This window comes from Calonectris borealis, chromosome 24, assembly GCF_964195595.1.
Source record: "Calonectris borealis chromosome 24, bCalBor7.hap1.2, whole genome shotgun sequence".
NCBI lineage: Eukaryota > Metazoa > Chordata > Aves > Procellariiformes > Procellariidae > Calonectris > Calonectris borealis.
The window spans coordinates 5,790,970-5,813,380 of NC_134335.1; the positions used below are offsets into that span (position 1 = coordinate 5,790,970).

Sequence of the window (22,411 nt, forward strand, 5' to 3'; positions counted from 1 at the left end):
ACCGGGGGGGGGTCGACAACTCCCCCTTTCCCCAGGCTGGCTTGGTTTGACACGCACGAAGGCACCCCCGGCGCTGCACCCCAGGAGCAGAGCGGTGTTTACCCCCACCAAACGCAGCCAAAGTGCCCGAGTCACGACTACCGACAGCAGGAGCCGAGCCCGTGCCTCGCACCGGTGGAGGGCAGGGGGCCAAGAGGGAATCGCACTCCCCTTTTTTCATCCCCCAGTAGCTTTCCCGGAGACAACTGGGGAGCAGAGCCAAAGCCCAGTCCGCTGGCACCCAAATCTCCCTCTCGGCTTGCTGCCCCGCGCCGCCAAACAACATGATGCATCCCCCTTGGGGAAACTGAGTCACGTCCCCGAAGGCACCGGCCACCCTCCCCGTGCAGCGGGACCCCCCCCAAAGCCCCCCAAGGCAGCGATCCAGCTGCTCCTACCTGAGCGTGGCACTCTCCCCTTGCCGCACAGTCACGTTGTCCATAGCTTTGGGGAAGGTGGCATCTCCGCTGCGCACGGGCACTCCTGCGGGCACAAGGAAGAGCAGCCTGAGACAGAGGACGACTAGGCACCTCCAGGGCAGGGCTAAGCACCCACCGACCCCCATCCTGGGCAGCAGGGACTTTTCCAACAGGCAAAAAACACACCCGACAAGGCCACCAGGAGCGAAAAGGGGGGGGGGAGAGGAGGGAGGGGGTGCGTGTGTGTGGGGACGGGGGGGAGCAAAACCACCGGGGCGAGCGATGCGGAGCTCCACGGAGATCAGGAGAGCCCCCGGCAAGGCAGCCTGCGAGCACTGAGCCTGCCGAGCGGCATCCGGAGGGAGTCCCCAGTATCCTTGGGTGAGGGAGGAGGACGGGAGGGCCGGGGGGGAGGAGGAAGAGGAGGAGGAGAAGTGGCAAAGGTGCTGGACGCTGGGCGAGCCGGCTCTTCCCGGGAAGCAGTCCGAGGCTCACTTGGGCGAGGAGGCGCCGGGGGAGCCGCCCGGCTGCGCCCCGCTCCCGCCCCGCTCCCGCACGCTTGTCCCGAGTTGGCAGCTCCCCTCCGCGGCGCGGAGCGGGGGCAGTCCAAAAACCAGTAAAAACCAAAAAAACACCCCCGAAGCGAGCTAGCAAACGGGTCCAGGTGCAAAAAGGCACAGCGGGCAAAGGCCTCCGAGATGCCCAGCAGTTCCTCTCCTCCAGCCCCGCTGTCGGGTCCCAAAGGCAGGCTGATCCAGGCGGGATGCAGGATGGCGGGATGTAGGATGGGGGGGATGTCAGGATGCCGGGATGCAGAACGCAGGGATGTCAGGATGCCGGAGCCCCCAGCTGCCCTCAGCGGTGGGAGAACGGGGCGCGGGGGATCGGGCGAGGCGGCGGCAGCAGCATCCCAGCCCCGCCGGCCGGCAGCATCCCTGGGCGGCGCGCAGGCTGACTTCCCGGGGTTGTCATGGCAGCGGCTCCATCACTGACCGGCACTTTGGCTCCCGCACACCCGCACGCACCCAGCACCCGCACACCCACGGGCGGGGAGCGGAGCGGCGGCGCGCGCTTCACACGCCAGCCTTTAACCCCCGCCGCACCACGCTCCTCGGGGGATGGGATGTCAGGACCCCCCCCGCTCTCCCCTTCGCTTCCCCGGCGTGCTTACCTGCACCCAGCAGCCAGCACCAGACTACCTCTAACATTTGCCCTCCTCTACCTCTGCACCATCCCCTCCCCAGGCGGCAAAGCCACTGTGCAGGAGGGGAAACTGAGGCACGGGACGATGTCCCCCCCCCCCAAAGTCAGGCAGGTGGTGACGAGGAGAGGCAGGAGCGTGCCCTCCCGGTCCTCTGCACCTCACAGACACACAGCATGAGCTTAAGTGGCAAATTCCTCCCCAGCCGCGAGCACGGTCCCCGCATACTTTTTATCAGCTCATAATTTAACAAATATCGCATTTGCTTATGCCTAGTAATTCCTCCTTCCCTCCGCTAGCGGCTAAACACATTAATATTTCCAGGCACAGTTTCATGCTGGTAAAAGGTGCCGGGGAGCCATCCTCGGAGCACAAAGTCCCGGAGCCACTGAGCAAGCGCAGAGCCAGCAGCCGAGCCTCAGCTTTCGGGGTGCTGCGCCCCTGGAAGCCCCCCCAGAGCCGCGACAGCCCAGCATTAGGGAAAACCAGGCCTCCTCCACCCGCCGTCCCCAATGACTTCTCCGCGACGCCGGGACCTTATCCAAAAGTCCTCCCTCCCTCCATTCCTCACCGCGTGCTCTGCAGCTATTACACGGCACCAATTTCTTTTTTTTTTTTTTTTTTTCCCCTGAAATCGCTGCCAACCCGAGCTGGATTCAAACTGGTGACCTAGATGTGAAAGGATCCATAGCCTGTTACTAATCCCTGGAGTCTCCGAATCCCCTGTAAACTACTGCTTAATTCACTAACTGTGCTATTTAATCTCGAAAACATTATGAGCTGTGCCGGGCAGAGGAAACACTCAATCAAATAAAGCTTTATTATTATTGTGCGTGCTGATAGGTCATACGAGAAGGGGATTGCTTTGCAAGTCACTCTACTTCTTCCTCTTCTGAAGGTTCTGCTCCTTGAATTTAGCGCTGGTCTGACGCGCTGCCTCAAGTCTTATTTTTTCCCAGAGGAAACAGCAGCTTTCCCCAGCTCTTGGCAGGAGGAGTTTAATCTCTGCAGCTCACTGCTCCTGGCCGGACTGGCAGGGGAGGGGTAAACGCCTGCCTTTAGCAGCCCCCCCTTTGGGTCTCAGAAACCCAACTGCAAAAAGCGAGACCGTCAGCAGTAGGGTGAAACTCCTCGTAGAGGGTTACGGCATTGCACTGGGGTGCACAAGTCAGCGAAGAAAAAACAGACGCTGCTTTTGCCGATTGCTGCAGCATCCCAGCACCCCTGGCAGGATGGGGACCCATCCTGCTACCTATTCGCTGCTGGGGAACACCCTCGTGTGCAGGACCTGCAAGCCGTCGGCCACGCTCGTCATGCAAAAGCTTGCTTCTCTTTGCGAGGCCGCTCCTTTGGATGGGCAGAGACCATCTCCTGAGTCAGCAAATCCAAAGGGATTCCAATAACCACAGCCAGTTAACCTTTTAAGACAGCGTTCGGGCTCAGATTGCCAGGAGCATCTTCAATCGCGAGAGAAAGCCCCTGCCTGCACTGCAAGCGTGCGAGGTTGGGGCAGAACGTGACCTGCTGAACAGCTTCAGCCCTTGCAAGGGCTGAATTTGGCCCACTGTTAGGACATCATCAGCGTTGTTTGAAAATCCCAAGGAACTTAAATCCGGTATCGCCAGCTCCTGCATACCAAAGCCCAGCAGAATCCCTGGTCTATCTCCTCGTCTCCGGCTCTCCCTCTCTTGCATACATACAATGTACGTATAAATCAGCCTGTCACAGCTCGTCTCTTTTCTGACAGCTGTAATTGCTTCAGACTATAAAAATATCTATAGACGATAAACACAACGCATGAAACAGCAAAGAGAAAACGAAATCAAGATTCCTTTAAATAATTCAGTTGCTCCAGCAGCAGAGGAGCCAGCAACTGAGTCCAGCTGTGAAGGTTCAGCAGCAAGAGAAAGAGAGCTTTGTAGCCTCCTCTGGGGATGAGAGAGTCTTTTTTCCTTCGTTGGTTTTTGACCACAGCAGAAGAAGAGTCTGCCGAACACGGGCTAAGCCGCTTGCAAAGCAGCACCTACCCGAGCACGAAATGCAGCCTCTTGCTTTCAGCTTCTTCCTTTTCTTCCTACTTAGATAAAAGTATTTTTTTTTTTTTTTCCCCATTGCGAGCAACAGGCAGGAGACAAACAGAAGGAGCAAAACACACTCTAGGTATATATTTATCTCCATATGTATCTCCTCAACCTCCTTCTTTCCAGCAAGGCTAAAGGCCCCCCTCTCCTGGCAGAGACCACAAACAGGGTACCACAAGCAGCGCGGGCAGGGAAGCCAGGGCTGGCATCGGATGGGAAGAGGAGCAGCGGCACGGATGGAGGCAGGGGAAGGATTTCCCCTGGGAAGGTGGCAACCGGCAGGGAGGATGCCAAAACCACGGAGAGGGAAAGGGTTAAAAGGAGCAAGAGCCCGTGGGTTTGCTTTGCAGAGGAGCATCTCTATCGGAGATGCGATAGCTGGGGAGAGGGAGTCTTGCAGGCAGAGCAGAGGGCAGCGACTGCAAGCCCGGCAGTTTGTCAGCCAGGCAAAACCGTTTTCAGCAGATATTTACTCAATTTGCTCGAAAGAGATTGGACAGGGTGAAAGGCAGCAGTGCCAGATCACAGCGACTCCCGTAAACGTCTTTCTAACCTTGGCTCACGTGGGCCCTCCCAGCTGGGGCTTTCATTTGAAGGTTTTAAGCAAATCGGTCCCAAAAAATGCCCCCAGGGAAGAGCCGTGCCGTTTGGCCCGGGCCAGCGTTTCCCGTAGCTGGCTACAAGGGACCCCGGCTCCTTCCGCAAGGCCCGGGAGCCTTCCAGCAAACGCTGCCCCAATCTCAGGCTTTTTGAGCAAAACAAAGCCTAAGCGTCTAATCTGCAGATTCGAGTGGTCCCGAAGGCTGACAACCAGATGCAAAATTGCAGTTAAGGTTCCTCTATCAAGAAAAACAACATGATTGCCGCATTTTTTTCGGCTTTCTCAGAAATATCCAGCACAATTCTAGCATCTACTTTGCATGTAGCTGCTTGCAGGGACAGCTGATAGGTCCTCCCATACATCCCGTGCCTATATACCTGCCTGCAAACCTACATACATACAATACCACGCCTCCCCACACTGAAAGATTTCATTCCTGGGAGAAAAAAAAAAAATTACTTTCAATAAGTAGGTCATAGCAAGGCAATTTGTACAGCCAGATTTTTCTTTTAATTCCTTTTTTTTTTCCTTTTCAGGAAGCTGATAGATGGCAATCTATAACCCCAAAGTGGAAATTTATTTTTAATCTGAAATTGCCAAATATGATCAGAAACATAATTTATGCTCGAGCCTTTTTTGTTCCTTCAAAATGAAAACATGATTTCATAACCCCATTCGTGCTATCGCATACCACATTATTCTCCAATAAGCCCAGAGTTGCAAAAAAGTGCTTCATTTGCTTGGCATTAGTCAGGGGAATGACACACGAGTCCGGGGGAGCTTTTCCTGAATAACCACTGAGCTCTCAGTGTCTACACCCATTCACCGCAGACACAAAGGACGTGGGCTCCCGCTCCGCTCACCCCGCTGCCTCATTTACCCCCTCGTTAACGGTGGCCCCAATTAAGAAACAATGATTGAGAGCCTTACTTGGCCGGAGCCATTTTGAGCCCTTCTTGCCCCAAAGGCATTCCCGTGCCGAGCTGGAGAAATTGCCCGATTGGGGACGTTTCTAGGCCAGTTTTCTGAATGCAAGAAGCATCCTCGTGGGCACTCAGCCCTCAGTCCCTTACACTGAAGGCAGGCAGTGACTACCAGCACCCTCTTCATAGTGTTTAAAAACGATGCAGGAGACCCCATTAATCCCCGCTAAAGATGCCGTTAATATTTAACTGGCATTTATATAAACTTACAGTAACCGTCCTATTAAATTCAAATGAAGTGTGCTTTTGGGAGCCTTCCCCTAAAGCCACGCCGGGATCCACTGCCCTGCTGCCTGAGCTTTGCACCAGGCGCCTGGTCGTAAAAAGGAACATTTTGTTTGCCCTTTAAAAAACTGCTTGGGTTTGTCACTCTGTGCTCAGAGGCTGGGGATTTTCAAGCACGAGTTAACTCCTTCCAGGGCACCCCCGGCTTCGTGCTTGCTGCAGCCAAGGGGCCGGAGGACCAGCAAAAGGTTGCAAAAGCCTGTCGCAAGCTGGTGCTTCAAAGCCAAAGCCAGCAAAGGATTTACCTCCCTGCAAGATCTCAAGAGGTAACCCAGAAGGTACCACCTGAGGAAGAAGAAAGCCTCGTCGTTAGCTACTAAAATACTCCCTAGCACTGCCGTCCCTTCTATACGCAGAGATAGCATCCTTGAGGATGCTCTGATGTACGTTACAGATGGGCCGGGCAGCGCTGCAGCTTGGACACGAGCTCGGGGAGGGATGCACAGCGGTCCCCAAGGCCTGGCTTTTCCTTCGGGATTCCTCCCTTCTCCCACAGTTCTCAGTATTTGAGCCTTTTACAACAGCCCAGCCAGCACAACATGCGTATTTGTGAAGCGACACCTCCATACGTGCAGCCTTAATATTAAATATCTACACAGGGAGTTAAAAAAAATCATCAAGGAGATACTAAGCCATGCTGGCACAGTGAAAGTTATGAACAGGGATTGATCCTTGGTACAAATCAATACTGGTTTTCTATAAATCTGTTTCTTGTTGCATTGTTGTTGTTATATTAACACCCTGATAGGCATCCTTTACGTTCACTCCGCAAACGGCAGCGTTTGATCGGGATGAATCAGGTGCCAGAGACAGCTGACGACACAGGATAAAACCATGCCATTAGCCATCTAATAGCATTTTATAAGCATATGACATTAACCCAGTGCTCCACAACTCAATCCACTCTGCGTTTTAACAGGACTAAGTGCTCACGGGAAGAGCGAAAAAGCTGAATAGGCTGAAAAGCAAAGCCAGCCGCGCCTCGGGTCCCACCGCGGACATTTGGGAGCTCCAGCACAGCTCCCTTAAATGTGAAGACAGGCGCTTCTCCCCCCCGAACTTCTGCCCACAGTTTGGGGACATCGGTGAGCTCTGCACTGGATAACCCTTTGGAGGAGCAGCTCCAAGAGCTGCTGTGCCCTCCCCCGGGCAGCAAGGATGGCCCCAAAGAAGACACCACGCCAAACCTTCCCCAGCCCATCTGGATGTGGACGCACGCACCCTAAACCCCGGGGGGAAGCAGGAGGGTAAATGTGCCTGGCTGATGCTGGCCCATCACCACATCCACCTCCCCTCCTCCTCATTTTCCCCAGCCCTTTCCTACCAGAAAGCCGCTCGGTCCGTGCAAACCAGGCGGAGCAGGCACCAGGAGAGGAGTAGATATCTTGATTAAGACCACGGTGTTCAATAAAAAGCAGCTATTAAGAGCGGAGCCCCTGAAATCCCTTCTTTTGAAACCACCGAGCACGCTCAGCAGCTCTCAGCAAAACCCCCGCCCATTGCCAGGTGTTCGGCATCTTTAAAAAATCAGACTCTCCTGGAGACCCTGATTTGCCTTTTACCCGCAGCTGGCTTTGGACCTGGATCACCCCCCTTCAAAACCAGGGTGGCGAGATGCAAGTTTTGCTTTCCGACTCCTGACCAGCCGCAGCCAAAAAGGGGCGGTTTCAGATGTACCTCAAACCTGAACGCCCGCACCTTTGCGGGGCCCATCTTTTGCCAACCTTAAGTCTCATTTCCCAAGGCGCCGAGGTTGCCAAATTGCTCGAGCGCTCCTCGGGAACAAAAGCCGGGTGCGCCGCTGTCTGCCTGTATCAATTTTAGTTTTGCCACTGGTCCTCTGACCCTCGCGGCGCTATGCATCCAAGAATAATATTAATAATAGACATGCCATTAAGCAAGATGCTTGGTTTGAATCTGAAGATTTTGAGAAATGATCTCATAAATCTAATTCCCGGGGTACCATCTTTGAGCGTTAACAGGCACAGTCGCCTCTGAATTCTGGGAAATGAGCATAATTACATGGAGATCGACAAGGCACAAATGCCAAGAATTCTGTTAACCTTTAATACTGCAAAAAAACTCTCCCCTTGTAATTATCTCTTTCCTTTGTCTTAAATGTTACTGATGAATATTTAGTGGGATAAGCAAATAAAAGGAGGCTGAGGGGCGCAAGGAAGTGCAGCCCTCGGCAGAGCAAGTCTGCAGACCTCACAGCATCGCTGCGGGTCGGGGCTGGGGGCAGGCTGGGACCCCGGGTCACAAAATTTGACACCCAGGACAGTGACATCCCCACGGTGACATGCAGCCACCGCTGAGCCAGTGCAGGGTAATTTGAGTTGCACCAAAATCCAAATTAATTTCCAGCACCGCTGCAAATGCACCTTCGCTCAGGTCCGTGGCATGGGCAGGGAGCGATCCCGCAGCCCCCAGCAGGATGGTTTTAGGTGCCCTTTCTCCAAACCGAACTTTGTCTTGGAATAAAACTTCCTGGGTAAAAAACACATCACCTTTCAAACATATCCTCCCTAGGGTTGCAAATGGCACTGCCCTCTTGCTGCACATTGAGTCTGATGGAAAGAAGATTTTCTCCCGGCGTGAACTGCATTAATATCTGTCACCACTCTGGCATTTCTGCCTGTAATGATGAAAAATATGTGCAGAGAATGCGGGGTGCTCTCAGCATTACCTCCCTCCCCATGAAGCGAAATTAGAAGCAGCTGCTCCCGTTCCCGTCCTCTTTACGGCCCTACAGCATTATCTCTGGAAGCTTATTATTTGGGAGATGGCATGGGGATAACCGAGACGCACGACCTATCCGTATTCAAAATGCGCCCTGCTGCAGACGGGGGCTCAGCTCTCCCCTCTCCTGCGCTGGAGACCGGTATAAAGGTCACTCTCCTCTTTTAATGTCGCGTCAGACCGACCGCTGCGTGAACAAGGAAAGGAAAAAGCCACATCTCCCTTGCCGGACGGAGAAAACCCATCTCCGTCTTGGGAGGAGCGTGCCAGCACGAGGTGGCCGGGCTGTAACCACCTGCAACACCAAATGCTTTCGGACCACCGTCCAGGAGCCCTGGAAGAGGTGGAAGGAGCTTCCTCCTGGCTTTAAAGATGCTTCTTTCCACCGCACCCCAAGCAGCAAGGAGGCAGCGAATCCTCTGCCATGGAGGAGGGGGATCGCAGCACATCCCTGCCCCAAAACGCTGCCAGCCCCAGACCTTTGGGATGTCACACGCCAGCTGCCCAGCTCCTCCGGCTCTTCGCTGCTGCTGCGAGCTGTGCTCAACCCAGCTGGAATCGCACCTCCCCATCGCTCTGCAAACACATCCCAAATTAATTGACGTTGCTCAGGCCACCGAGTTTGTGAGCTGGTCCACCTTGCAGTCCCACCGGAGAGGCTGGATGTCTGGAGCAGTCTGCAGAGCAAACTTTCCCTCCAGCCTCAAAGCGAGATCTTTACAGACTCCCTCCTCCCTCGTTCCAGGAAGAACAAAGCCAAAGCAGTATTTATTCATGGAGAACCGGGGAGAAAAATGAAATAAAAGAGGTTAGCTCATTAAGTACGACACCTACCCCTCCCAAGAGAGGTCTGAGGAACTGGCTTTGCAATCGCTGAGAGGAGGAACACGCGTCAAAGCCCAGAGCCAGGGCTGCTAACAGCAGCGAGGGCTCCAGACCTCCCCGAGGTGGGTGACACCACAACCGGCTTGGAAACTGGGGTCCCAGTGGCCCCATCCACCCCCCCCCCACTTACTTCTGACCTCAGGACATGGCAGCTGTTTGCTCTCCTCCCTTCCCTCTCTCTTTTTGCCTGCCTCAACTGGAGCAAGCTTTCTAGTCTCCAAGCTGCTTTTATGCCCCTTTAAAAGGTTATAAAAGCTGTCTTTATATTTCAATAAAGGGATATAAAACCAACCTTTTTCGCAGTTCAATAAACGTGGTTAACTTTTCCCCCCCATTAATACTTTTTGCCTCGGCGCCCTGCGCACGCGCGGGCTGCTGCAGGGCGAGGAGGAGGACGGGGCTTCGGGCATCGCACCCCAAAGCAGGAGACAGCACGGTGTCCCAAGGGAGAAGGAGCAAGAGGCCGAGCTCAGGTCAGGCTGGGGGCACCAGGCAGGTCTGATGCCAAGCAGAGATGGGCATCGTGACCCGAGCCGCTGCCCAAAAAGGAGAGAGATGAGGCTACAGCGAGAAAGTAATCACCGGATCCCCTGTGCTGGTGCATTTACTCCAAAGAAAATACCTCCTGAAAGCTGGCTTGGGCCCAGGGAAGGGCTAAGCTGTGGCATGACAAAAATCCAAAGGGACCAAGCGATGGACTACGTACATCAAGGGGTGAGCACTCGCCCAGCAGGGTTTTGCATCTCCTGGCAAAGCTCCCTTGAACGTAAGCGATGATAAACTGCAGCCATCCCGGTCAGCATCTAGCTAGCAAGCCGCAGCATCTAGGACCGTGCCACCTTTCCTCCTGGGTGACAAGGGACACGTCGCTTCGCCGCTCGCTGGCAACCCCCTGCTCTTTGCAACATCCATTTAGACCTGACGGACCGCGGGTCAGGGATCGTCCCTTTCAGAGCATCGGTGCTGCGTGTAGTGTGACGGGACCCTGCTCCGCACCGCAGCCTCCAGACCCGGCTCTAATTATTATTTACCGTTTGTGCAGCCATCCCGTGGCTCGCCATCAGTCTTTCTCAAAAGCGTCTCTTTCCTTGGAAGAGGATCTAAACCCATCCTGCCGCCCGTCCAACAACCTCTCCGGGCATTAAAACAAGGAGGTTTATTATTTTTTGTGACAGCCTGTTCTGCAAGGTGAACGCAACTCGTATGAATCAAACCGACTTGGATTTCATACATCATTCCCCAGCAACCACCAACGCGAAGGGCAGGCGGGGGTTTGGCTGCCGAATACAGAGCAGAGGAACGTGTTTATCGGCGGTGTGATCTATTAGTGATCGGGAGGCTGCGGGGCGCTGGGACCGTGGCTGCTGGCACGACGCTGCCGGAGGAAGGGAGATGCGAGTCCATAAATAAGGCGCGAGCAGCTCTCGGGAGCCGAAATTGAAGCCCAGCACCAAGGCAGTGAGAACCTTTCCAGTCTGTGCCCTCCTTCCCCGACCTAATTTATCCCCCCTGCCCCGCCACACGTACCGTGGGATGGGGACCAAAGCCTGGCCAGGGCAGGAGCAGAGGAGATGATCTTGCACGCTTTCGCCGAGAGGTTCCTCGCCCTCGCCACGCACCCTGCCCCAGCTCGCTCCCTCGCACCCCTGCAGGCAGGCTGAGCCCTCCCTGCCACCGCCAGCTAATTAATCTAGCTAATTACCATTACCAGGCTCCTTTTGGAAGGATGCAGGAGAACTATGAGGGCAAAGGGAGAAGGTGAGCATCCAGGGCTCCCTAGGGAATTCAGAAGAGTTTACAATCCCCGGCATGAGAAAATCCATACTCATCCTGGCTCCGGGAGGCAGGGCTGCCCTCCCATGCTCCTATTAGCAATTTCCAATCATCTTTTATTAGGCCTGCATTGATTTGCTGCTCGTTTTGGTGGGAATGAAGGCCTAAGAGCCTCAACTCGGTCTCAGCCGAGGAATCGGAGCCGACGGTGCCGGTAGGAGAGCGATGGGCTGGGATGCTGACACGGGTTCAGCTGTGCCGTTAGCAGAGCAGGAGCAGAGCTGCCATTTCAAAGCAGCCTTGCACATCCCGCTGCATCTTTTCCGCAGTGTGGATGAGGGACCAAGGGCAGGAGGAGCTGGGGGCTCCTCCTGATCTTTATTTAGGGAGCTCATTCCGTGCTGGGGAAGGGGATTTGCACTGTGCCACTTTCTAGCAGGGATTTCTGGAGCCCTGTCCCTGCCTGCGGGGAGAAGTCACCCGGATCCCACGCTCCAAAACCCAGCCCTGCAGAGCAGCTCGGGGCCAGTTATTACCCTCCCGGGAGAAACAGGCTCCTAACGCTACACTTCTGTTTCCAAGCCAACATTTCCAAGTAGCTTGTGAAACACAAATTCTGTTCGGAATCATCTGAATATTTTGTTCCGATAATGCCATAACACCAGCGTGCGCATGAGCACACACACCACACAGAAAGGAGTATTTGACTATTAAAACAAAGTGAATTTACAGGGGGTTTTGTGGTTTTGGTTTTTTTTTCCTCCTGGCAAAGCCATCACTGCAAGTTATCACTTTCTAACTGTCTGCACCACAGCTTTTCCCTGCACGTCCCGGCTCTCATCAAACCTGCTGCTCTCTGCACCCCGTGTCCTCAGATAACCCGAGATGGGCAGAGCTGGGTACAAAAGCACCTTGCGGCCTCCGGGAAGGAGACCCAGTGCCAGCAGGGAAGCGAGCTCCTCTTTGAGCCCTGCGGAGGAGGTGGTGGGAGATGCAGACCTCCGTGTGTCTGAGCCTCAGATATATCCCTCTGCACCCAACAGCTCCCACCTCATCCCATCACAGCTCCCACCTCATCCCATCACAGAGCCCACCTCATCCCATCACAGCGCCCACCTCATCCCATCACAGCGCCCACCTCATCCCATCACAGCGCCCACCTCATCCCATCACAGCTCCCTCCTCATCCCATCACAGCGCCCACCTCATCCCATCACAGCTCCCTCCTCATCCCATCACAGCTCCCTCCTCATCCCATCACAGCTCCCTCCTCATCCCATCACAGCACACACCTCATCCCATCACAGCACACACCTCATCCCATCACAGCGCCCACCTCATCCCATCACAGCGCCCACCTCATCCCATCACAGCTCCCTCCTCATCCCATCACAGCTCCCTCCTCATCCCATCACAGCTCCCTCCTCATCCCATCACAGCACACACCTCATCCCATCACAGCGCACACCTCATCCCATCACAGCGCCCACCTCATCCCATCACAGCGCCCACCTCATCCCATCACAGCGCCCACCTCATCCCATCACAGCGCCCACCTCATCCCATCACAGCTCCCTCCTCATCCCATCACAGCTCCCACCTCATCCCATCACAGCGCCCACCTCATCCCATCACAGCGCCCACCTCATCCCATCACAGCGCCCACCTCATCCCATCACAGCGCCCACCTCATCCCATCACAGCGCCCACCTCATCACATCATGCGCTGCCCTTCTCAGCAGACCAAGGAGGGGATGCATTAAAAGCCACGACTTCGTTACGTTTAGACTTAATTATATACATATTTTTTAAAAATGCCCCTGCATTTAAAGAGCAAGAGCCACTCTCTAAAACACCCCAGGAAATACTAAAATGGGAGAGCCGATTCAGAGGAGAGCGGTTCACAAATGCCTGGGGTGAGGCGGATGAAAGCCAAGGGCTGCAAGCTTTGGATGTGCCTCGCTTCAGACGGCGCGGGAGAAAATATAGACGCTCTTAAAACTCTGCCCCAGATCTGCCAGCACAGAAACTTTAACTCCGCTTTGAACCAGGCAACCAAATTATCTCCCCGGGAAGCAGCCTCCGGGCAGCGTTTGGGAGGCGATGGGGAAGCGCATCCTTGCTGGTGGGGATGACGGAGGGGTCCGGCGCGTGGTGGCCGAGGTGATGCTGCGGGAGTGACTGTCACCGAGCCAGGCGATGCCAGGGCTGCCGTACTCAAGACCTTGCAAGGGATGGGTTAAGGAGACAAGGGGCTCTCCCGAAATTGCCCCGGAATGCGGTGGTGAGCCCGGTGACGGCACCGGCTAAACTTCGCCACCAGGAAACAAGGCTTTGCTTCTAAGCGCAGGTCTCTGATGCCAGTTACAAGCATGTAATGAGCAAATTGGGTCTGATCCAGAGGACCTGACAGCAGCAGCTCTTCAGCTTTGAGACAGTCCTCATATTATTTAAGGATCCGCTGCCAATTTTTTTCCCCTCTTGGTTCTTTTTCTGTATACCTCCAGACAGTTGGGGAAGAGGACAGGGGGACAAAACCTGGACTACCATGAGATGTGAAGCCCTACAACGAGCACGTCGTTTGATTCCCTCTTCCCTCCCCATCAGCGGACACTGGTGCCCCAAAGCAAACGAAGATTCGGGGACTTTTGTCCCACGCTGAAATTGGGCTGTCAAAGCCCTTGCTGGCACCCGCCGTGCCTTTCGACTGGCATCAGCGCACAGCTAGCAAACGAAGCAGGCCAAATTTCTCCCTGGCGTAGCTTAATTAAAGTCAATGATGTTACACCAGGGAGGAACCTGGCCCACTGTCCTGAACTGGAGTCCACAACAAGTCCAGCTGGCAACTCGCAGGCAGCTCAGCGGCGGCAAGAAGGATCCCTGGCACCGGGAGCAGCGCTGGGAACTGTATTCGGCATTTGCGAGTGGGAGACAGACTCAATAAACACAGCGCTAAGTAAACCAGATCCGTAATAAATAACAACTACCAGCGTTTCGCCTCTTCCAAATGCTACGGAGAACCGGACCAAATTGTCCTCCCAACTCCCATGAGCAGTGGGGACATTTCATTAGCCCTATTATACTGACAAGGAAAGAGTCACTGGGAGCTTAATAATAATAAAAATCCATTATGTTACAGCGCTCGTCAGCTGTGTATCTCAACCAGCTCCAAAAGGCAGGGAAACGGTTATGCTCGTTTTAATGGAGTGGGGGGGGACGGAGACGCGCGATGGGGGTCAGCAATTAGCTTCAGGTTGCTCATCGATCCGGACCCGAAGTTTGCTGAGTGGTGCCTCTAAGCCATGTCCAGGCTGGGCTGATGGGCTCCAAGCTGCAAGCAGGATGGATCGGGCAAGCTGCTGTTTCACAGCCTTTAATCGAAGGAGGTTTGCGCCTGGCCGGAGGGATCTGCTATAGCTTGGCTCTGTCTGCCCAGCCGAACCCGTGCCACCAGACCCAGGGGAGGTCCCACCAAAACTTTAACGTGGTTATACGCTAACAGCACGAGGGGTGCAATTACCCAGCGATCGCAGTACGACGTAACACGGTAGCTACGCTTTCCACACCTGCAATTTCCACTGCTCTCGTACAACTCCAAGGCTAGCTCCGTGGCTGCAAATTAATTAGAGCGTAAGTGCAATACCAGTGATGCCACTGAATGCTAAAAACACACAGCCAGGGTGACCAGGAAGCCAAAGTCACACTTGTGGAGATGTAGGTAACCTTACAGCTGAAATGTAGAGAAATTCCAGTTATAGGGACTAGTGGGTGGTGATGAGGTTATTCAACAGCCTTACCACGGTGTAATTACGCCGTATTCGTAAGGTAATTACAGCCCCGCTATTATATGCTACAACCCTCCATTTCATGCCTAATCCCGTAAGGTAGATTCAGAGGGATAAAAGGCAGCAGCAAAAGACACCTGACTTGCAAGAAGAAAGGATGGACACGGATTGACAGGGGCAGCAAAAGGAGAGGAGGTAGGAGTGGAAATGCTCCAGGTGCCCAGAGACATCGCTAACGCCCAGACCAGCCCCACGGGCATGCCGACCCTCCGATGCTCCGGGGATTCAGACCAGGCAAGGGGAAAGACCTGGGCTCGGTTGACTGGGATCTATCGAGGAGGTACAAGCATTCATCAAAAGCCAATCTGCTTTTGAAAAGCAGAAAAAGAGGTTACTTCGGATTAATTTTTCACTTCAGAAGCTTTATGGGTGAGTTCTGAAACTATCAGGTCGCGGCGCTTCAATATTTTCTGAATGAAAAGCTCGAGAGCTGGTTCGAAACACCTCTCTGTTTGGCTTGTCAGGTAATTTGTACCCAAACATTTAAATTAAAAATTTCTGTTGGTTCATCTGTTTTTTGGGGAAGGGAGGAGGAGGATTTGGCGCTTTTGTTTTTTTCTCAATTTCTGAAATTTTGATTCTTCATACTCCAGGGTTGAACGGGTGGAAGGGAAACCTAAAAGCCCATCACAGAGAGAGCATCCAGCCCCAGCTAAAGGGATGGGTTTGCCCCTGCCCCGTGTCACACCCGAGCACGCTGTGGTCCTTAGGGCATTTTTTCCGGCAGCACTGTGCTGGACCCCTCCGACGCAGCGATGGAGGGACGAGCCATCTGCTAGTGCACGAGGCCACCCCGAACAGGGGGCACCCCAGCCCCCCAGCATCCCAACCCTGAGCCACCTTTCCAGAAACCATCTGGGTTTTCCGGACGCTGCCAGGGCTTTCTGCCTTTCAAGTCAATGGGATTTTTGCCCATCGAGCCCAACCTGCACACCTCCAGGGCTTGCCTACACCCAGACCAGCACGGGGCTCCTCCACCACAAGGCTGGGTAAATATTCAGATTATTAACTTCCACCTGGCTCCGTCAGGTCCCGTTTGGACCTCCTTATTTAAAACTAACTTGGGCTACTCAACACAGCCCAGTCCCAGCCGGGCAGACAGACCTGATGTGACTTACAGGGTTCCTACTGCTCCATATCTCCACCTGATCTTCTTTGCCTGGTGCTGTTTGCATTCGTATTTCCACTTGCTCACGAGGCAGTGGACTGGAAGATGCGGGCACAGGAGGGGATGTGTGGTACGGTATCCATGGCGTAATTCAGCAAGGTCTCCGAATAAAGCAAACCCTTTCTGTTGCACAGCATGTCACTGCAACGAGAGACTATTCCCCCCGGCGCTCCAAAAACATTTATGCAGAGCAGACGTGTGGGCGTGAAAATACAATCAGATGGGACGCAGACTGTGCTTTCACTGTTTTTGGTTTTTGTCTCTTCCTTCTTTTTCTTTCTTTTAAGTCTAGCTGGGCCAAATTCTTTATCATCCGCTTCTGCAGAAGCCATGCGGAATTTGTGGAGAACAGCATCACCGCAATTACAGAGGAGGGCAAATCCCTGCGGGATGCGAGACCACATCCCCAGGGAGCAACTCGTGGAGTTGCATCCACGTGGACCGGCTCTAGTCCCTCTGGGTGCAGTTTCACCCGGGGAAACCCATCCTTTGCAAGGTGCAAGCACCTCTGCCATGGGAAATAAGGGCTGAGCTATTGCAGGAATGGCTTCCCCATCTCCATTAGGGGCTCAGCTAAGCCATGAAGCCTGAAAGTTGATTATATCTTTCGTTAGGAATGACTGAATGAGGTTTTCAAACTGGAAAATGAACCCGCAGCTAAGAGGAAACACTTTCTTGGCGAGGCCGTAGAGTAGGTTCCCCGCGGAATAGATGCAGTTGTGAGAGTCAAAATTAAATTGATATTAGAAAATTTCCTGAGGGGAAAAAAAGTCATACGCTGCCTGCAGAAATGGCATCTCACAGAGAGCTGGCTAGAAAATGGAAATCCACTGAAACTCAAATATATATTTTTTTTTAATGAAAAAAAAAAAAAAATCCCTGAACTTCCCCATCTCAGCAGAAATTCCCAAAAAGTAAAATTTCCATAGAATGGATTTTTTTTTTTTCTTTTTCTTCTCCTTGGAAGTACCATTTCAGCTAATGCAAGAAGGATGTTTCAGCTAGCTCCCAGCTCCTGGAAGAGTCACCTGGGTTTCACAAACCCCCTTTTAGCTGGGACACCACATGGCAAGCGGGGGGCTCCCCCCTGCCTCCCAGCAGGTCTCCCTGGCCAGCAAGGACACGTCCTCCTGGCTTAGCCGTCAGATAGCCAAACCGCTGAGCTCCTTCCAGGCAACCAGTCATCATCTAGATTTAGATTTTTCCCAATGGAAAATCCATTTCCCTGGAAAAATGGACATTGTCCCCAAAAAACATGGTTTTTGCAATAAAGGCACTTTCTGGGGGAAAACGTGCTTCGATGGAAGATTCCCAGCCAGAGTTTCAAAGGTGGCCTTCTCCATCCTTACTCGCCGTGCCCCGACGTGCATTTAGGAATCAGCGAACGGGGGCAAAGCGAAAAGACACGGAGGTGAAAGCGGGGAGCGCGCTGCCCGGGTGGAGGCACAAAAATCTTTCCTGCATCGGCCTCCCTTGTCTACCTCCCACCTGACAAAAGCACCAGGAGCTTGCACGCTGCAATTTGCATTCGCAGGGAGAGCGGGGACCGCTCCAGATGCATTCACAAGGGGACCCTTCAGATCAGATTAACAAAAAGCCGCCGATGGCGACAGTTCCTCTGCTGCGCCGTCGCCTGCTAACAATTTACTATAACAGCCTCTGAAAAGGGACACACGTTCCTTTGGCATTTATGCACTACTCAGTCCAAGGGACGGTGGAGGCTCCTCAGGGAGCGCAGCCTTCAGGCAAGCTGGAAGGATGCTGCCAGCACCCACTCGTCCCCACCCCGGGGCATCGCTCCTGGACACGCTGCTCGTCCCAGCCCACCAGCGCGGGGACACAGCCATCCAGCCTCGGCACCGCTTCAAATGCTGTCCCTCACTTGCCTATCACCGATTTTCTTAAATAAAAGCAGCCAGCATGGATCCCTCCAGGGATGAGTTGAAGCTCCCCATGCTTTGCACCTCCCCAGCTCCGCACCACGGGGCCAGCCCTCCATCACCACAACCCAAGCCAGCACAGCACCGCACCCATTAAAAACCCTCCCTCAGAGCACCTCCATACCTCCACCGCTCCAAGTTAGACCCCCCCAAACCTTCATTTTGATATCTAAAATAAAAACGGTCATAATTAAGATGGGCTGGTTTTATTAGCCTACAGGTTCCAGTCATATTTCCGTGCTTTTTTCTGCAACCCTAGCATCTCAAAACTGCTGCTAAACGAAAGCCCAGATTCCTGCACAATCGCATGATGCCAGTAACATCAAGAAAAGCATCAAGTCTGATGAGACCTACAAGACCTGCAGTAAAAACAGGAGGGCTGGTAGCACGGCGCGCATCTGCTGCCAGCAACATCCTCCGCACCTTCCGCGGCCGATTCCTGCTCTCCAGGCTGGTATCAAAATGGAACACGGCACCCCTTTTGTGCAAATCTGCAAGGCAGCAAGGCCGGAGCAAGCTCAGAAAGAGAAAAATTGGTGGCAAAGAAAAGCCAGGACCTCAAGAGTCCATGCTCCGAGAGGGAAGCTAATAAAAAGGCATCATGCCTTCGCAGACAGTGAATTGTTGCTTAAACCCGAGGATCACAGACAGCCTTCTCGTCTTAAGGGGAGCAGTCAAGTGAAGAGATTTCCTAGCCATTAAGTCGAGCTATAAAGTGCCTGCAGTAAAGTAGGGTAAGTGGAATTTATCATGGCACCGTATAGACCATAGGGCCAGGAGAGAGCCGCCTTGGGTCAACAGGTTGACCTCTCGCGTTGTCTAAAGATCCTTCCCTTCATCATCCCCATTAATGACTCGTCTCCCGCGCTGCCGGCCGGCGCCTGCGCTCCCTCCCCGGGGACTCTCCCCCGCTCGACTGCGGGGCACTTTCTTAACGGCCAGGCAGAAAAACTTTCCCTTCCTCAGCTCCAGGCCACGGCTCCTCGTCCTACCACCTTTGGAGACCATGAATAATTCCCTTTCTTCATTTCCAACATCGCCTGGAAGGTATTTATAGGCTGTGATCACTTCCCACCTCCTCAGGAGGTTTTTCCTTTGCTAGACTATAATTTAGCATCGGAGCCGGGCAGCCCAGCCTTGCGATGCGCATGCCCAGGGAAGGCACCTCCCCAGCTTCTCTCTTAACGACCAGGGAAGGAGTTTTATCCTGCCAGTGCTTTTTTATTTGCTCAAATCTGTGCAGGAATCATCCTGCTCCTCCCAGGCAGCGACACAGGTTTAAGGTCCTCCTTGGTCGTGGTCTTAAATAAATAAATTAATTTTAAAAAACCACATGCAGCCAGGAAGGGAAATTTGGGGCAATTGCTTTGCAGTCAGGGATGGCAAAAATTCCTCCAAACCCCTGTGATGTGAGACCTCGGCCACGCAACTAGGATCAGGCAGGTATTTGTTTGGGATCGATGACCTTCTTTAGACCAGAACCAACCAAGCCCAGCAAGATCTGCACGTAGAGGATGTTTTCTTGGTGGTGGCTGGTTGGAGTTATTCTCCTTTCCGCTTTTTTCTATTTCCTAGCAGAGGCAAGGCAGGAGCAGAGACAGCAGAATAACCAACGGGAAGACAATTCCCAGGACGATTCCTGCCTCGTATCAGAGGAGCCAAAACGCACAGATGAAAACTCTGCAAATGTTTTGCAAGGGAACAGGAGCCCTTTTGAAGACGGCTGATTTCCCAGCACAAACATTTCATCTAGCCCTGCGAGTTCTCTGCAAAACAGTTTGAGCCCCACAAAAAAAAAAAAAAACAACCAAAACCTGTCAAAACATGGGGAAGGAGGCTGACATTTTCTAGTTGTTTAAAAAGAAACCATCAGCACCTGCTTGTCCAGCAGACTGGTGGATGCATAAAAGTGCAGGTAAATCAGGCAGTCGGTGTTTCTGCCTTCTCCATGCAAGAGCCAACTGGTTGCTGCTGCCCAGCGCTCCTTGCTCAAGGGACAGCACGGCGTCACCCGTCCTGGGCAGGGAACAACGGCCCCAGCAGTGGCATCGCTCTGCAAGCGCTCCTTTGCTTAAGAGATAGTCACGGCCCTACGGAGCCCATCGCTGTCGCACCGGGAGAGAAAGCCTGCAGGTGCAATTCAGCCCGGTCCAGCCGGCATCACCTGGTTAATAGCCACCTTCTCTCAGGCCATTAATTTTTTGGGGACTTGGGAAGAAACTACCCTCATCCGGGGTTGGCTTCTCTCGTTTGCTCCAGAAAGGAGGACTGCGTTCAAGGGGGACAGCGTTCAAGGGGGACAGCCCCCGTCCTTGCCCACAGCCCCAGCATGAAGCACCCGACCCCGCTGCACCCAAAAAGCGCCTAATGCTGTTACACCCAAAAAAGAGCCAGACCCTGTTGCACCCAAATATGATGAGCCTGATGCCACGCTGCTTTCTCCTCCCCGCCTGGCTGCTTTCCACCTTCTCCCCCTTCCCTTCACGCTCATGACTGCAGCCTCTCCTGCTGTCCCCAGGTCCCCCTGATCCCCACAAACCCTCCCAGCCAGTGCAGATGGCTGCCGAGACCTGGGGGAGGTTTTGCGGGGTTGCGTGCGGGCAGCGAGGCGGGCAGCCCTGCCTTTGCACGGCCGGGCGCGCCAGCGAGCCGTCTCGCCCCCTTCCCTCCTCTCCACCTGGCTGCTCTGCCCGCCCGGCTCCTGCCAAGAGCAGCGAGGCGAGGGGAGCGCCGGATGGATGGGCAGCAACTGTCAGCACAGCCAGCGTCGCTCAGACGCGCCGAACAAGTTCCTAGGGGTGCCTGGTGTGCTCACAGCTATTCCTCCGACCCTGTGGGCAGGACGCTATGGCTGTGGCATCATCCTTCTTGAGCAAGGAAATCAAACCACTGGACCACGCTCAGCAGGAGGAATATGGATGCTACCGCACGCTCCTGGCTTGCTTGCCAGGCTCCAGCAGGGCAATGTGGCCCCGAGCCTGTGGTCCCCCCTAGAGCTAGCCCAGAGCAGACCAAGAGCAATGTGACCTGTCCTCGTGCTGGCACGGGCTGTGCGTGCAAAACAGGCTGCAGATGCCCAAAGCAGCACGCAACCCACTCTCACATCCAAACTCGCAAGACACATCCACCCCGAGCCGCTGCCCATCCCCTCCAGCCCCCTCTCCTTTCTCCGCATCCAACAGCACAGGGCTGGGAAGCAGCCGGTTATAAAAGCCAGCTGGGAGGGAGGGAGCTGCTGCTTTTCGACAAAGCCACAACGCAGCTACAGCGCTATGAGCTTCCCCTCCCCATGCAAGCGCCGAGAAGAGGATCGGTACCCTGGGTGCAGCAGGCTGGGGGCTGATAGGATGCATCAGCTAATTTGCACTAATGGTCCCAGGAAGGCGGGGAATGCTCTCCAGAGGAGAATGCACTTGAGCAATAACCTAAATAGATAGGCGTTTCCAAGCAAAAAGTCCTTGAGGAGGGAAGAGAGGCCCTACAGTTGAATTTCTCTCCCCACCTGCACTGAAACTTGGCTGGGGATGTTGGAAAGGAGCTGCCTGGGCAGGGAAATGCATCGGATCTGCAATCTGGGAAGCAGCTCTTGGAAGAAGCCGGATCACGGCTGGATGTCCAGCCCCGCTTTTGGAGCCCGCTTGGACAGACTGACGGCAGCCCTGGGCAGAGCCCAGCCCGGAGCATGCTTGGCTCCGTTGTCAGCCCAAAGCAAAAAAGTCAGCCCATCTGTGCTGCGACAGGTTGATATAGAGGGCGAAATGCCTAAGTAAAATTCCACAACAGGGCATTAAAAAGATGTAATAAAATATACACGAGTTATTAAATATTGTCATCAAGATGAACCATAAATCAGAGATTTTATGGTTTCTGATTATAAATTCCATTTATTCTGTAAGCGTTTAAAGAAAGAAAAATGGAGACTCGCTAAAGATTTAAGCCCAGCCATGATGCTGCTGATATTTCACTGTTGCTCGTGGATGTCACGTCTGTGGGAGCCCAGCGTTGGGTGCACAGAGTTGCCTGGAAGGAGCCTCTCGCCAGGCAGCTTGCGTGCCATGAAACTCCCCGGTGTCCTTACGGACCCCACTACAGATGCTCCTGCCCGTGCAAACACGATGATGGGGTCTCCACGCTGCCTTCCCCACGTGCACCAGACGTTTGCACCCTCCCAGGCACCGCTTCTCCTCTCCACACCCCAGGTTACAAGACGCGGCTGACTTTTGCAGAGCGAGAAATCAGCATCGCTTCCCTCCCCCTCCAGACGCCAAGAGAAATATCAAAGAAATTGCTCAAAGAAAGTCTCAAAGGTTCAAATAAATTGTCAGTCACCGGTGCTTCCCCTCGCCATCCCGGCAGGACGGTGATGCTTCTCCCGTAGCCGGTATTTCCCCTTCCCGCTCAGCCCCCGGGGCGGAGGGAGATGCAGAAGGACCGAGCTGCACCTCCTGA

The 22,411-nt window shown here is 54.0% G+C and overlaps 1 protein-coding gene across 6 annotated transcripts in view; it reads right to left on the bottom strand.

Moving 5' to 3' along the window:
• Window positions 1-22,411, bottom strand: part of LOC142092696 (protein CEPU-1) — a 348,616-nt gene that overhangs the window by 139,382 nt on the left and 186,823 nt on the right. For 2 of the 6 annotated variants that reach the window (XM_075173006.1, XM_075173004.1), the window contains exon 2: window positions 438-522. In XM_075173006.1, the coding sequence (XP_075029107.1) occupies window positions 438-522 (85 nt within the window). The other 4 variants (XM_075173009.1, XM_075173007.1, XM_075173003.1 and 1 more) reach the window with 4 other exon arrangements.